The sequence below is a fragment of the Centruroides vittatus genome, unplaced genomic scaffold, assembly GCF_030686945.1.
Source record: "Centruroides vittatus isolate TY-2023 unplaced genomic scaffold, ASM3068694v2 contig_3025, whole genome shotgun sequence".
In the NCBI taxonomy this organism is placed as follows: domain Eukaryota; kingdom Metazoa; phylum Arthropoda; class Arachnida; order Scorpiones; family Buthidae; genus Centruroides; species Centruroides vittatus.
The window spans coordinates 565-18,024 of record NW_027121939.1 but is presented as its reverse complement, the minus strand read 5'-3'; the positions used below and the strand labels follow the sequence as shown (position 1 = coordinate 18,024).

Sequence of the window (17,460 nt, the reverse complement as noted above, 5' to 3'; positions counted from 1 at the left end):
AATTTTACTTTCCATGCAATCAAGGGAGCCATTGTAATTAGCAGTGTCACAAGAAATATACTTTTGTGTTGTAAATGATTTATCTTATCAGAGATAGGTTCAGAGCATAGTCTGTTTTTTAACGACTTTGATGATTTTGTCCAGAATTCTTAATAATCAATTTTTTGGTGAAGAAGCAATATGGTGAAATAAATCTAAATCTTCATTTGCTGTTACAGTAGATATCGTTTTCTCATAAAAATACGGAAACGACCCCTCACATCCTACGATTTAGGGGAAATACGTACAAAATGACATAGGCAACATAATTCGAATTTGGCTGTCTCAAGCGCGCAACTGACCACGACACCATGTTATCCGAGAGGCTTTTACCAACCTGTCAAAACGTGAACGCACTCCTCTCATTCGCCCGGGTGTCATGGCCGACGACAAGCATTGATACGTTACGAGTGTTTTTCCTTGCAACACGTTTTTTGTATATATGGTAAGATTTTCACTATTTTATTTATTTTTGTAGCATTTATTTCAACTTTCAAGAAGTTGTTGCACTTAAATAACTTCTTCCATTAAAAATATCATCTTTGTATTTATTTTATAATTTTGTTATTTTATACCGTTATGTGGACAAAATGACATACATAGGCAACGGACATAATGACATAGATATACCATTTAGTCCATAAGAGCTCAGTCAAGTAACTTACCTCTTACCGTTTTATTAATCATAAAAAGTAGCTTCTTAAAAAATTTTTCATTATTATTTAAAAGAAACCATCTGTTTTATTTGAAAAGAAGGTTTTAATTTTTTTAATGCGTCGAACTTGGTTCCGAAATTGCTTTTTACCCTTTGGATAGCCAACTAAACAGCAGTCTCCTGCGATTCGGTTTCTCTGTATCATTCATCTGCTGCTACTAAAGAACATCTACCGTCCACTACCCTTGCTGTGTCTATTGAGAAGATTTTTCCGGTCTCAAAAGGACGTTTTATAAGTGGTCAAAGAAAACGTAAGCCGAAAACTCGACAAACCTGTTTACTTTTAACTTCTACTCGTAATATGAAGGCAATTAAATCAAAAAATGAGCCCAAAGCTCTGCCAGAGAAAAGGAGACGAAACATTACTAAAACGTTACTTGAAGAAGACAGCGAAGAAAAAAATTTTCCTGAAAACTCTCAAGATGATGAAGAGGACTGTCCATGCGTATATTGCAATGATCTTTTTCCCTGATCTAAGCCTAGAGAAAACTGGTTACGGTGCTTAAATTGTCTGCGTTGGGCTCACACTTCTTGCACTGACGTTTCTAAAAGAACCAAGCGTTTCATTTGTAAACTTTCTCGGTAATTTTATAGTTTTTACGTGAATGTCATTTTGTTCATAGCATATGGAAAAAATGGATTTTGGCTGATCTCAATCAAACTAACAATATTTGTTTTCTATTATTTTTATATTATAAATGTTTATTACATTTCATAGCCTCTTGGGATGCCGTGTGTCGTATATGACACACAATTTTCCTTCCAAAGAATGACAAGCAGCTCTTGTTTTTTGCTTCCTAAACAATTTTATTAGTTATTAATTTCATCAGTAGAGTTTAGTGAAGCTTATTAGACTACATGCATATCACTGTGATAGAAAGAAAGGAAAATATGAGTGATTGTCTGAGCACATGTTTTTGGAAGTAATCACAAGTATGATACTTTCATGTAAGTATTCATTTTTTTCTATTACTATTGATTATAATTTTACAATTTAAACGTGGTTTTGTTCAGGAGGCTTCTAAGATTATATAAGAGTATTTTTAAAAAACTATATTAATAACAGTATTTCATGAGATGAGCTAACTTTTGAATGTGTGGTATATGACACGTTAATCCTTAATGTTACAATAATTACATTACAGCCTATGAACTGTTTTCATATTGGCAAGTTATTTTCTTTTATAGTTATTTTGTCATTTAGTCAGCAATATGTATTCTATTATTTATTTTCATTTTCTATTAAATTAATTTATTAATAAATATTAATAAAAATAAATAATTATTAATTAATAAATTAATTTCTGTGATTTGTTTTTGTATAGTTATTTATCTCGTCTGCAGGATTTTGTTTGTTAAGAATTTATAAATTATTAATATGATAAATCATATATTAAAACTAAATCATTGACATTTATTATAAATTTTTCAGTGTCAACAGATGAAATAAGGAACGAACATGATAGGTCACTTGATATTGATAGAAATTTGTGTTGACTGGAAGGCAAGTCCAGTGATGAAGACAGTGACCAAACATTTAAACCAGTCAGAACATTTATCAACCAAATTGCCCTGAAGAATGTAAGTCATTAGATGATACATTTGACGATGATAAAAATGATGTTTCAGCTATGTAAATAGAGGAAGATTTCTTGACATCAGTGCAGTAACAGACTCCACCATGGCACCATACAAATAGATTTAAACCCTTGCCACCAGCTCCTGCATTTCAGGAAGAATCCTGAAAGAGTAAGGAGTGTGAGTCTGGAGAATATTTTTTGAATTATATTCCTGAAAATCTCTGATGTCACTGCTTGATGATGACATGTACAAATCAAATATCACTGATTCACCTGGAAAATCTTTTGAACTTCACTGCTGATGAAGTGAAAACAATTTTTGTATAGTCTACAGAAAAGATAGCACAGCAATAAAAAAAGAGAAATAACCCAGTTCAATATTTCAAATTAAAGTAAAAGTGTCAAAATGGCCATTACATTCAGATAGTACAGAAAATAAAACAAATTAATAGTGAAGATGACGAAGAAAAGGAAAATAATAAAAAATACTCCAACTTCACATCCCAGAAGAATACAATGCAAAAGTGGAGCAAAACATATGTTAGAAATCATTGCAAATGGCAAAAATCACTGCAGCCAAATGCACTGATATAAAAGTGTATGAGCTACAGTGTACTGTATCGAATGCAAAATCCATCTGTGCCTTGTGACAAATAAAAAGTGCTTCAAAGCATGTCATATGTAAATATAAAATGTCAATTATTGTATAAAAACAGTCAAATAAACCATTTTTACATGAACAGAACAGTTTGCATTTTGTACAGGTAGAGATCCATTGTGTCATATATGACACATACCATTTTTTAATGACCGAACATAAAAAAATTGAAAAAAAATAATAATTTACTAACAAGTGACACCCAAAGGTCAATAATATAACAAAACTTCAATAAATCATAAATTTTTTAGTAGTGGATCTCAAGAGGATAGGTAAAGAACCAAAGATGATTGGTGTAGAATATGACAGTGTGATTTACCAATAAAGAGGTATGAACCTAAAATAAAACCATATGTCATTTTGTACGTATTTCCCCTACTAGAATATACAGCAAAGGCAGCAATGTCTCGAAATTTAATTTATAATGTTAATTCTGTAACTTGCAAAAGATATATAACAAATGTATCAAATGATAGAATGTGTTCTATCATGAGAAAACATTTGTGAAAACTGTTTAAGAATAAAAAATCTCAGGTACGAATGACTTATGTTTTGTATAAAAGCTATTGAAAAGAATATAAAGCACTATGTCAAAAGAAGACACAGTTTTACTTCTGGAACATAAATAAAATATTGATAACATTCAACAATTCTAACATATTTTGAAGGTAGATGTTTAGCAGGTTATAATTCAAGAATTCCTTTAGAAAGATGATTTAATTTTTGTTACTAAATTTTCTAAACAACACTTTATATATTAATGGTGAACAGTTGTTGATGAATATGAATACAGTGTTTTCAATTTAAACGGGACATTTTACCAATTTTAGACTAAAAGAACTAAAAGAATTTAGTAAGTGTTTTGAAATTTGTACGCCTATTGAAATCGATTTTATTAGAACAAAATTTAAATTGTTTTTCAGAAAACTTTGTTTTTTCAACATTGGGAGTTTTAACGCTATTAAAAGAAATTTTACTTACCCGGTAAAAATAATTGAATTTTTGATCATCCCAATATATAAAATACGCATTGTGTATGACCCCAGAAATTATCGATCATAACTTTTCTTTTTGTAATCAAACAAACAAAACATCTTGAAGCTGCAGGAGGAAATTCGTAAATCCTACAATAAGAAAAGAAAAACAGCCCGATTATCAGGTCAACAACCTTGTTGCCATTAGAGAACTCAATATGGAACATTACTCAAACTAACTTGTAAAATTTAAGTTTTTTAGACCTTACAAGGTTTTCTCAAAGATGCCTAAGGACAAACATGCAGTAGAGAAAATTGATCATCTTGAAGAGCCCAATGTGACTGTTACTGCACTGACCACATAAAGCTGTGGCCCATTGATCTTGATTAACATCGAAAACTTTTCCAGAACATTTATATGTTTTTCTTGTTATTATGTTTTTTTTTGTATATGTGTTTTTTAGTCGAGCGAAGACGAGACGTGAAAAGACTATGGGAAAGTAGCCAGACAACTGTTAAAAGAAAAGGCGGAGAAAAAACAGAAGACGAGTCCAGACAGGACTTTTTTTTCTTTTTAAGACGAGATGATTCAAGTTTATTGTTGAGTGTTTATGTCGTTAATTGTAATGTCCAGTGTCACAATTAAATCTTAGTACAGTAAGCAATTAAGTCTCTTTATTTGACTAAGCACGAATGTAGTTACAAATATAGGAGACAAGACGTAAAAAGAAATCCTACATTAATAACAAATTAAAATTGTAAAAAGTAAATTTAAATGGAAAATTTGAAAGTATAAAAATAAATAATATAATAAATGTTGATAAATAGGAACTTTTACCTAACTTTCTCTACGAGATTCGAAGTTTACATTGAAAGATAAAATCATAAAACTCCAATAAAATATAGAACCCTAATTGACATAAATAGTATGTCTTGTATAGTTTATAATTATTTGTTTAAAATAATTTGAATTTATATGATAATTCTGAGTAGAAAACATATAGTCATATTGGGTCAGAGATTGATTACAAAAAAAATCCATAAAAATATTACAATGATGTGAAAGTCAAAAGTACGTACCCATCTGTAAAACATAACAAAATTAACAATTTCGTAAAACTTATGAACTGGTTGTATTGGTATTTAAATAGGGTTAATTTAACATTGAATGGTAAATACTTTAATATAAAGAAAGAGTTTTCTAAACAGATAGAAAACTTCTCAATATTGAGATACATTGACATAATGCTTTAAAAGCAAAAGCACTTTATTAATGATCTATATAATCTGTACTTTTGAAAATAAATTTTATTAATCATGAACAAATATCAATAATTTCAGAGCAATTCAGACTTCAATACGAATAAAGTTTCGAATTTTAGACAATTCCTTTGTTAGATTTTCAAAAAAGTACTAAACAAATAAGGTTTGCTTGGCAAATTTCTTGCTGAAAAAGTAATTTCAATTTTAAAATTTATTTAGAAGATTTTATTTTTAGTTTTTCTTCCTCTCGTTATTAATAGATGTGGCCAAAAAGGCAATTAACTAGTCAACAGGCTTCAATTTGAGAACTTTTCCTCAACGTTTTTAATACAATAGCGCCCTTTAATTTAAAGAACATTTAATGTCTTTCATTCAACACTTAAATAAAATTCGTTTTATTAAATTTCTACCTCACAGATTTTCAAAAATATTAAAAAAACAATTTACAAAATTCATTCAGAAACGGTACCTTCAAAAACTTTCGTTTATGAATTCTACATTAAAAAAAAGATTAAATGGTTTTTCTACCAATTTTCATACAAACAATACGCATAATATGACAATATGATAGAACAATGTCAAATTTCACATTATTGTAGTGCATTCTTGGTTTTTAACCTTAACAAAATTTATAAAGTGAATTTAAAATTTGGATCATTAATTCTATAAATGCAATCAGAAAAAGTAAGTAAAACGTTCAATCTGTTTTGTATGGCATTGTAACTATTTGGCGACCCTCGTTATTCAAATCTGTAAAAAATGAAAATTTTAAGTAATTTCAAAAAATTTAATATATATTTTACGGTAAGACTCAACTTCCGAATTGTGCTAACAAAAAAGTCAATGAAACCATACGCTATGCGTGACCGTTTACTATATATAGCCCTGTAAACAATCGCCAACGTTATTTCCATCGAGCGCTATCGGGAGTATACACAGGAAGGTTTACAATTTGGGGATGTCGCCGACCCCCTCATTCGGAGCTTGAATTGTGCCTATCTCACTGTAATATATTTTGATAAAAATATAAAATATTTCTGATGAAAATCAATGGGAATCTTAATAATATATAATAATTTATACAACGAACAATTCTTAAAGGAGGAAAATAAGAAATATGGATGTAGTGAGTGTAAAAAGCGATTTCGTAAAAAATCAGACTGTGATACACAGATGAGGGTTCATACTCGTGAGAAACCGAATGAATGCTGTATTTGCGGAAAAAGATTCTCTCAGTCTGCAAATTTACAACGCCACAAAAAAATACATTCTGATGAAAGACCATTCAAATGCAAGTACAAAGACTGCACATACGCTGCAAAAAGGAAAGATGATTTGATACAACATATAAATCGAACACATCTAAAAGTAAGAGCTACTAAATTTATTATTGGAAGAATAACGTTTTTTTTTGTATTAATTAGATAAATATTTATAAAATAGAATATATGAAATTTATTAAATAAAGTATAAAATGTAATATTACGACGAATTATAAAACAGATTTAATTATTATAAATAAAATTAGTACTTTACAGCGAAACATCAAAAAAATATACTCGTTATATCTTATTCTTAAAAATCGTAAATATTAATTATCAAATAACTTTTTTGTCAATAAGCGTAAAAAATATATACAAAATTTTAAAAAATTAGAAGTTATATTAAAATTTTACTTTATTTTTAAAATACCGCATTTATTCTCATATAAGACCTTGCAAATTCAGTGGATGAGGTGTGAGTTTAAAGATCAATATAAAGAAAATGAGATTTATTAATGCAATTCTAATTTTATTTCGTTTAATCACATATAAAATACCGAATAAACATAAATGCGCACATTTTCCCGAATAATTACTGGCATTTTAAACTTTAAGGAAAATCTTGTAAAACCGACAACATAATTTGTTCACGAAAAGCCGAATAATCGGCAATTTGTTTATTTTTTTATTTTTTCTGATTTTTAACAGTCGAATGCCCTCTCCGCCGATTACACTTATGAGTTTCTCCGAAGTTTGATTTTCGAATAATCATGTTTTCACGTGGGAATGGATTAAAATTCATCTCGTACTCTCGTGTGACTTTGGAATTTAAATCTGAAATTCAATTCTAAAGCTTTGCTTTTTCTATTGCTATTCATCTTTACTACCGACAATATACAAGAAAACAACGACTAGAAAAATACTCATGTGTTTAAATAGAAGACTGTAATCATCCGAAAAAAATGCAAACACAAGGCTCACAAAACATATTTGCAAAAACGCAAAGAACTTTTTGCTCGCGCGTATATAGGACGACCTAGGAATATGAAGCAGTGATAAATAAATAAAAATATTGTATTATATGCGAGTAAATACGGTATTAATATCTCACTTTTTTTAATGTGTAATAAATAGATTTCGTAACTTATAAATTATATGATACTTATATTCCACCAAAAGCACCGGAGAAACTTCATAAATGTGATGAATGCGATAAAAGTTTTGGATGGTTTTCCCTTTTAACAAAACACCTGGCATCTCATAAAAAAGAACGACCGTTTTCATGTGATATTTGTAAGAAAATGTTCAAACGAAAATATGACTTAAATAAACATATAAAGAAAGTGCTGTACATCCACAAAACAAGCAGAATCTTCTTCCGAAGTAAGCAAAGAAAGTTTCTGAAATTAATCTTTAAAAACAACTTGAATATTATAATCTAATGATAATTATGTAGCTTGTAAAAGATCTTTTAAATTACTTCTCAGATTCTTTTAGGTGACATTATTACGTAATTACTGTAAATAATTTTATTCTGTAAACATTAGTCATAAAATAACACTGCATTGTTCATTTATAGTGAAGTAGTAATTAAAATCAGAAAGTAATTATTGTGTGTTTATACTTTGAGTCATTCGATAATAAGTAACCATCAGCCTTAAATTTACTTATTATAATTATTTATAGTAAGTTTATTTGTAATAATTCTTTCGGAATATATTTTTCTCTACATAATTTTTTTACAAAAGCAATTTCCGTTCAAATAGTGAACTTTTATTAAACTGTAGTTGGTTAATTTCTTTTGCTGTCATTAGATGAACGAGTCATAAACCTGTGAAAACAGTGAAGCTAAAATTGCCACTAAATACCGTGCCCTCTAAGGCTACTATCTTTGAAACATGTAAACAATCGCTATAAGATTGCTTGTTTTAATCGATTTTAGCTTCTATCTTGCTAATGAAAAGTTCTTTGACAGTACTTAGAAGAGTAAACATGTTTTCAAAACCGTTTAGCAATAACGTTTTTTGAGAAACTCCATTTTTTTAATAGTACGTCTAGAAAAGAACTTCTTTCCTTTATTTGGCTTTAAATTTTTTGTTTATACGTCTTTCTATGCTCTAATTAGTCATTTCTATTATGACTGAATTAATATCAAGCAATGAGGATTCTTTCATAACCATTTGTTCAGGATTTCCCAGCAAATAATCAATGTTTCTTTAAGTCACGTAATTGCAGTCAGAATATAAACAAACGATGAGGAACGTTATTTTCATCACTTTTGCTGTAATTCCACTATATTTAGTGTTATTTGACTTTACTTCGACTAGAAGATATCTTATCAACAGCTTCCAGTCGAAAAATTTACCGGGAAACTTATTACATCTGGTTATTGTGATAGTTCTGTAATACAGTACATTGTTGTTTAATCATTTCGTAAAAATTAAAAATTAAATTTGAAAAATTGAGATTATTAGTACGTTAAATAAAAACAGAAACGATAAGATAAACTTTCAATTTATTTTGTGAGACACTGTTTTTTGTTTCTAGAATTTTTTTAAAAAAACGTGACAACAGAAATATATTGAAATTCTAATTTCACATAGAAATTGCATACATTTTACTATTATGTTGCCATTAAGTATAAAATAATTGCGATAATACTTCGGAAAAAGTGAATAATTTATAGGAACTACGTTATGAATATTTTTTAAAAGGTGAAAAATGTAGCGTTAATGTACTAAATTCGAAAAAACATTCAAGTATAAACATGTGTTAAATAAAAAATCACATAAGGATTCACACTAGTGAAAGACCGTTTGTTTACAATATTTGCGACTATTTTCACAGTAAGCGAATTTAAAAAAACAAAGAAGTATATTCCAAAAAAAACGAAAAGTTAAATTCAACTATGATGATCTGCAAATTCAGTACTAATCAAAGCAGCATTCAGAAGAAGAATTGCTGATTATAGTTAGTAATAATGAGTACTTATTTACATTTCTGTACGCAATTATCGAAAATTATTAAAATATAATTTACAAAAATTTTTCATGTTATGATTTAATATAACATGTTATAATTTTTTTTAAACTAAATACCCATAAGTTTTATATTCTAAATTATCCTAAATATCATTTATCCTAATATGTAATATCCATTACGATAGAAATAAATGCGCGTATTTTCTGGGGTACAAAGCATAATACGAAGTTAACTTGTTTTCCATGTATGGACTTGTAAACCAATACATGAATTTTTAAGTCGTAAATTAATTTAATTACAACGGATTAACGTAAAAATAACTGATTCGTCTACTTTTTAAATAAATGTTATTCTTTATACGTAATTTTACATCACTATATGCATAAAACACAAAGTATTCTTTTTCGGTAGTTCATACTATGACCCGTCTCCCTATAAGCCACGTATGACGAGAAGGCGTAAATGTAGCATCATTCCTCACGTACTGTACTTTAGTAACGTATACGGATAAAACGGCACAAAATTATAAAGGGAACTTCGGAAAATATGTGCTAAATCTAATTAAAATCCGTTTTGTGAGATATTTGCACGAGTGAGAAAGAAACATAAATAAGCTGATTTGCTTGTTTTTGTGGTGCAGTTTTATTCTACTATAATTTTTTTTCAAATAGCTGTAGTAAAACTTAAATTATAAAACTTGGTTTTTCTGAAAACACACAAGAGCATCAATTGGCCTTCACAAAGGCCAATCCTCCTTAATTGTATGGACTTTAACCCGATATTCCAGCTTTAACATACGACGGGGCGTAATTTTCATAAATAATTCGTTCACAGTCCCATCCACAAACCGCTTGACTTAACTTCTTTTAATTAACTTTTCAAACTTTACTCAATCTGCAACAGATTTTTCATACTTATTTTCTGGCACACACAAAACTCTGCATGCTACCACGTGACTGCCACATCACGATATCACATGAGTTACCATAAAAACTATTCTCTTATGAAGTTACTGATAATAGAAAAATACTTAAAATTAAATAAGAAAACTTTATAAAACTATATCGAAAGAGTAAGGATCAGAAAAAACATTTAAATACAGGTAATTTTTGAAAGTTGTGGCATAAAAATACTGGAAGCTTACGTTACAATGATATTAGATATGTGAATAAAGTGTACATTACACAGACTAATCAACTAAAAAAACTTTAAGAAGAAGCAGTCATCAGGTAATGAATAGAAAAAATAAGCAACGTCAAAGAAAGATGCCTCAAACTCATTGCACTACATTAATTTAGTTGAAAGTCAAAACATCTTTGAGAAATATCAGAAAGGAAAGTTTCAGGCACAAGATAAAGTTGAAAGCATTTTTCTGCCTCGATGCAAACTTTTCGGCTTTATTATAAATGTTGACTATTTCCTCCAATACTTCTTATAGTTGTACTCTGTTGTAATGTGCAATTTATTTAGGTGTTGGGTTTTACTAAAAAATCTGCTTCCACTATTCTTATGCCAGAACTTTCAAAAGTTTTGTTTATTTAAATGTTTCTGCAGAGCTCTAATTTTCTAACCTGGGTTCACCAGTCTTTTATAAAATTATTTTGTGAATTGTTAAATTCAGAAAATTTCATTTAAAGTTCTTATTAAAAGGTTATTAGCATTAAAAATTGTATTAATTTCAACAAGATGAATCGATCTTATTAAGTTAAAGCGTTTAACATTCCTTAAAATAATTGCAAGTAGTGTCTTGTGCTCAGAACTAAATTAATTTAATAACAATATCCTGCCGACACTCGCACACGGTAAAATCAGCACCTCCAATGAGTATAAACAGCTAGTGTAAAAGTATAAATTTTTTTAAGATTCTAAAAAAATATATATATAAGTTATATAATCGTTCAACTTTATTTATGTTTAAATTTCTTTATTACAGTTTTTCTAGAAAACGTTTCGTTTTTTTCATTAAATAAAAAAAAATTAAACGTTTACTTAGTCAATAGATGCGGTCAATAAAACACTAATGCAACTAGTTAACAGGCTCCAATTTCCAGACTTTTCTTCAACGCTGTTATTAAAATTCAGCACTTTAGTTTAGAGAACATTCAAAGTTTTGCGTTTAACATTTTAATAAATTTATTTATTTAATTTTATGTCAGATTTCTAGAAATAATTTTAAAATAATTTATATAATTAATTCGGAACAAAGCCCTCACTGAATTTTCTTTCTGTACAAATTTTACAATTAAAAAAAGGAAAACTTAACCTGTACTTTTGTAATTTTAATTTAAAAAATAGGCACAATATGTCAATCTGAGAGAACAATTGTCAAATTTTACATTATTGGAGTGCATTGTTAGTTTATTATCATTCTAAAATTGATACAAACCAAATTTTAAAATTGGGATTATTGTTAACTAAATGAATTCAGAAAACGTAAGTAAAAAGTTCAATTTGTTTTGTAGGACATTGGTTATATTTTTCGATTAGATTTATTCGGAATTAGCAGTTATCCTAGACATCGCCCGCGCGAATTTTGCAAGAAAACACCATTTATATTCAGTATTTCAACAACCACAGTAATTGTTATGTAACATTTACCGCTGAGAATGATGAGGGTTGCCGAGAATTAAACAAACTATTTTCAATTTGATCAATTTTCCGGAACGTTTACAATCGTTTTATAATCAAACCAGTTTGCATATGCAATAACAAATTCGAATTTAAAACGGTTCGAACATTTGGTTAAAAAACCAAAAAAAAAATATAATATATTTATAACAATGTCTGAAATGTTATCAATTTAACACACCTTTGTACTCAATGAAGGTTAAACGTAGTTGAAAACAAAAAATCGCATCTAAAATAGTACAGTAGAAGCCGTTGTTCAGGCTAAAACTTAATCCTCTCTGTTTTCACCCGCGGGGGAATTTCCAAAAATCACATCTTAGTGTGCGTTTCAACGACGTACCCTGAATGTTTACCAAATTTTACCTCTCGGTTCAGCGGTTTGCTCTGAGCGATGATGAATGAATCATTCAGTCTGTCATTCAGTCAGTCAGGACAAGTAATTTTATATATTTAGATATGAAAAATTTTAAATTTTAATTCTTATCGAAAAAATACACATTTTACTATTATATTTTGATATAACTAGAAAATGTATTTTTTAAAATTAATAACTAACTTAATAATTTATAATTTTCATAACGAATATTTTTCAAAAGGAAGAAAAAAAGAAATATGAATGCACTCTGTGTAAAAAAAAATTTAAGACAGCATATAAATTAGATCTGCACATTAGGACTCATACTGGCGAGAAACCGTTTCAATGCGATATTTGCGAAAAACGATTCTCCCAGCAAGGAATTTTAATAAATCACAAAAAAACACATTCGAAAAAACGACCATTTATATGCAAAGACTGTGGATACGCTGCGAAAATGAAAACTCATTTAATACAACATGTCAATCAATTACACCCATACGCAAACGCTTCGGAAGTAATGATTGTAAGAATTATGTTTATGTTTATTTTTGTATTTATGTCGAAAAAAATTTTATAAAATAAAATATATAAATTTTATCAAAGTAGAGAATAAAATATAATATTTACAATAAATTATATAACAGATATAATTGTTATAAATAAGACTGGTAATTTACAGTGAAACATCATAAAATATATTTGTTATATCTCATTCGTAAAAATTGTGATTATTAATTATCAAATAATCACAATTCTGTTTCAATAAGTGACCAAGATGTATACAAAATAAAATGAGTTTACAACATACATCTAACTTTAACATAGTTTTTTAAATTTTAATATTTTAGTTTTCTTTTTTAAAAGTAATAAATAACTATTGTAACTTATAACTCACATGATGCTTAGATTCCAGCAAAAAAACCGAAAAAAGTTCATATATGTGATACATGTAGTAGAAGATTTCCATTTTTATCTGCTTTAAAAAGGCACCTGACATCTCATGAAAAAATACGACCGTTTTCATGTGATATTTGTAGCAAACCTTTCAAAGATAAATATCAGTTAAGTATGCACAAAAAAAGAGTACATCGACAGGAACAAACCGCATCTTCTTCCAAAGAAGTACGTAAAGAAATTTTATTTAATCAATTTTCTAAAATTTACTTTTATACTATAATGTAACAACAGTTATTTAGCTTGTAAAAAATTTTTAACATTGCTTATCAGATTTTTTCTTGGTGAATTTATTCACGTGTTTACTGTAAATAAGTTTATTCTATATCTATCATCCATTTAATGTTTGAAAAGTGATCTGTGTTAGACATGTCGTGATATCCCTGCATGTAATGAAAATTGCAAAATCTTGAAATCCGGAAGATTTCACCTGAAATTTGTTTAAATAAAAAAATCTTTAAAAATGCGAGAATAATTGCTTTTATGTTATTCTTAAGTGTTTGCATTTTGGAAATAGACTGTATAAACGACGCATTAAGTATGTTCTCATAAATATTGCGTTTATAGAAAAATTATTGAGCTGCAATTTGGAAAAAATTTCCAAACCAATAAAATCCGACTATTATCTTTTGTCTGCCTTCCATAATCTCCAGAAAAGAGTTCAATAGATGATAGATGAAAGCAGGTGTAAAAAGCGTAAAGCAGTAGTCCAAGCTTAACTATATAGGAACTTCCAGTTTGCAACGGAAGTCACGTGACTTCGATTTAAAATCGTAATATTTATAACTGAATTAATAGAAAACCACATAATTTGGTAACTGAAATGTAAAAACTTTAACAAACTTATAAAAGGCATAAAGTTAATCCTCTGTAATTTTATAAAGTGTTATAAAAAATGAAATAACAATCTGCATTACCCAACTTTACCAAACGTGCAGACTTCTGTTAGGGCTTTATATTTATAAGCCCACAGCTTCATGATATTGGGTTGTGAATTTATAAATGCGAAATAATTGAAATTATACCATGAACTTCTTTTTATATTTTCAAATCACAAAATTTGCATCGCTTTTAAATAGAAGCTATGTAAATTTGAATTTTTTTTTTTTTTTTTTTTTTTGATAATTTCGAAAAATATGGTTACTTGTATGAATCGGTCAATTTGTTATGAATAGTCACATTGTTTCATGAAAACACCTCACAAATATTTTAATTACAAAAGACATTATTTATTAATTGTTTAAATGCTTTCCAAAGCTGTATAAAACTATCGTGAAAATTTTAAATATTGTAGAATTTTCCATATCAGTTTTCATAAAAGTTAATTATTTCAAATTATATATTAATTAGTTTAATGCGATCATATTGTTTATAATGTTTACCTTTAATTAGGAAAGCATGCAACATGCTGAACAAATTCAGACAGAATCGTTTCAAACACCATCAACAAGTGCTCAAGCAACAGAGTTAATTGAATTTGAAGAAGTTGCTTCAAGAGAAATGATTTTTACGCCCAGAGAAGCTGAAGAATTCCTGGAACACTTTAACATCGATACAGAAATTATGCAGATGGAAACATCTGCACAAATGGAACTCTTCTCAGAAATAGAAACAGAAAAAAATATATTTGAATGTTTCTTCTGTAAAGAACGATTCGCTGACGAAAATTCTCGAAAAGAACACGAAAGAAACTCTCATAACTTTTATTATTTTTGACAATTATCGAAAGATTGTGAATGTTTCTTATTTCTTAATGGAATCAAAATTCAATCATTAATAAATTATCTTTGGTTACAGTATATTTAGACATATTTTAAAATACTGTAAAAAGTTTACGTTGAGTTTAATTTATTCTAATAAGTTTTTGACTACGAGTTCTCTACATTTTATTGGTACAAAACAAAATTTAAATGTTATTCTCTCACATTTAATTTATGTGAATGTCAAAAAGACTAAATATATGTAAAAATTTTATATAGACAACATATATTTCTAAAATTCTAACATGTTTAATTAAACAAATTGAAGTTTAAAAAATTGAACGTTTGTCACAATTTCATGTCTAACTTATTTTAACAGTAGTTATTTATAGAAAATTATCTCATTTTAGATGTACTGTACATTCCCATCGTTCAGAACTGGCAGGTTTAATATCGAAACCAAAACATATGAGATGAAAATATATTACGCCAAGTAAAAATTTACGGCAATTTAGACGACGGTCAAAGTTTTTCTTAGGAGTATTTTTTTTTTGGTAATGACGCCTGAAAGCGTGAGGCCAGGACTTCACACCCCCTCGCAAACTCTCGAGATAGAGCCATTAAATCGCTGACTTATGTCGTAAACAGGACCGGTGTTGCCGAGGAACGTAGTGCGAGACGCTTTAATTGTCGCATTCCCGACTTAATTGACAGATTTTCGATCGTACATCGTGAGAACGACTGAGGGATCGCAGGCGGTGACCTGGACAGCTACATCTTCTCCTGGACAGAAAAATACACATTAGGGTAAGAGTTATGGGACCGCCATCCGGGGAAGTGCTTGACCCTGACTCCAGAGGGAAACGGTTCGGACAGGGGGAGTTCAGAGGTGTTTTGCGACCTTGCGGCCCGAATCACGTCCCTGGCAACAGATCAGGGATCAATAGAACAAAAGAGGACCATCGTTCGGACTAACCAAAACCTCGGGATTTCGGGTAAACATGATATAAAAGCCCGTGATCCCAAGGACACGGAGAAGTTGCGAAGCGGTGTTTGAGAACGTCAGTTCAGGAGACCCCAGCTAAAAAAAGGATAAACCCTCCGAAAGCTAGGACGGACTTTCCAGTGACAGTTCCCCATCCTTCCAACGTCCAAAATCGTGCCGGAGACGAAGCTTCTTCAGACTCCTACAACGGTATCAACGGAGACGAACTTTCTCTACGTAGAACCCATAAATCTTGGAAACGACATCTCTCTTTCGACTGTGAGGGACCTACCTCCCCGGATTGAATAACCCATTATAACCATTTCTTTACTAAAATAAACGCGGTAAAATTTGTACATACGGTCTCTGTGTGAATCTCTTTGCGTCCAGCAAGAGATCCACACAGTATGGAGGTAGTGGTTTACTACCCCCATACGTTCAAAATGCTTTCTCGGGTCATCCTGACAGACAGACGATATTACGCCATCCTCACAGTGGTGTCCTCACAAAAGCAAAGTGGTTACCGCTTCCAAGAGCAAAGCTTATTTTTACCAAAAAAAATCTACTAAGAAAAACTTTGACCGTCGTCTCTAAATTGCAATACGTTTTTACTTGGCGCAACTTTTTGCATCTGAAATGTTTTCGCGTGGATACCAATTGTTTCTGTTTTATAATTGTATTATTACGTCAATATATAACAAGATGGCATACAATCCGGTCGGCGCGTCCACTGCCGAAAAACGGCCTATAAAAAGCCAATCGAGACTTTTTATAGGCCGTTTTGAAAGGTCGATATAAACATTTCAATTGGCATAAATTCGGGCTTTTGTAATTCTGGGTAATATCTTGAATAAAATCCATTTGTTTCCGTAAAAATTTTATCGTTATAAGCATAAACTTAATCTGTAAAACTGAATTACATATACGGGGTAACCCACGTGAACTTTGAACTATTGACCGGAAAGTTTGACGAGCGCCGCACCGATAACGAGAAAGGCTTAAGTTTAAAATTTAGGCTTTGTAGACCTGGTAGTTTTTCTCTACGAGTGTGTGCAGTACCGAATGTAAAAAAGCAGAAAAGAAAGGAGATGAAAACAGCTTTTTTGGCGATTTTTGCATTTTTCATTTGCTTGTATTTCGGTAAAGCATTAGAGAAAATCTTGAAATTCTGCAAACTTTAAGGAAACAGTTTCTTAGTAAGTTTGCAGAATTGCCGTGACTCTCTAAGAAATTTCAACTACCGTATCTCCTGATATAGTTTCTATAAAGAAAAAATTGTATATCAAATTCCATGCACGTGCAGTGCTACCAAATTCTATATAAGAGAAACGAAACGAAAAATGAATGTAAGAGTAAAAGAAC

General features: G+C 29.6%; 1 protein-coding gene across 1 annotated transcript; it reads left to right on the top strand.

Moving 5' to 3' along the window:
* The first annotated feature begins 1,055 nt into the window (after positions 1-1,055).
* LOC136972832 (endothelial zinc finger protein induced by tumor necrosis factor alpha-like) lies at positions 1,056-15,129 on the top strand. Its single transcript, XM_067267468.1, has 4 exons — positions 1,056-1,199; positions 6,331-6,597; positions 13,366-13,581; positions 14,806-15,129. The coding sequence occupies exons 1-4, from the start codon at positions 1,056-1,058 to the stop codon at positions 15,127-15,129; spliced, it is 951 nt and encodes a 316-aa protein (XP_067123569.1).
* Positions 15,130-17,460: the final 2,331 nt, after the last annotated feature.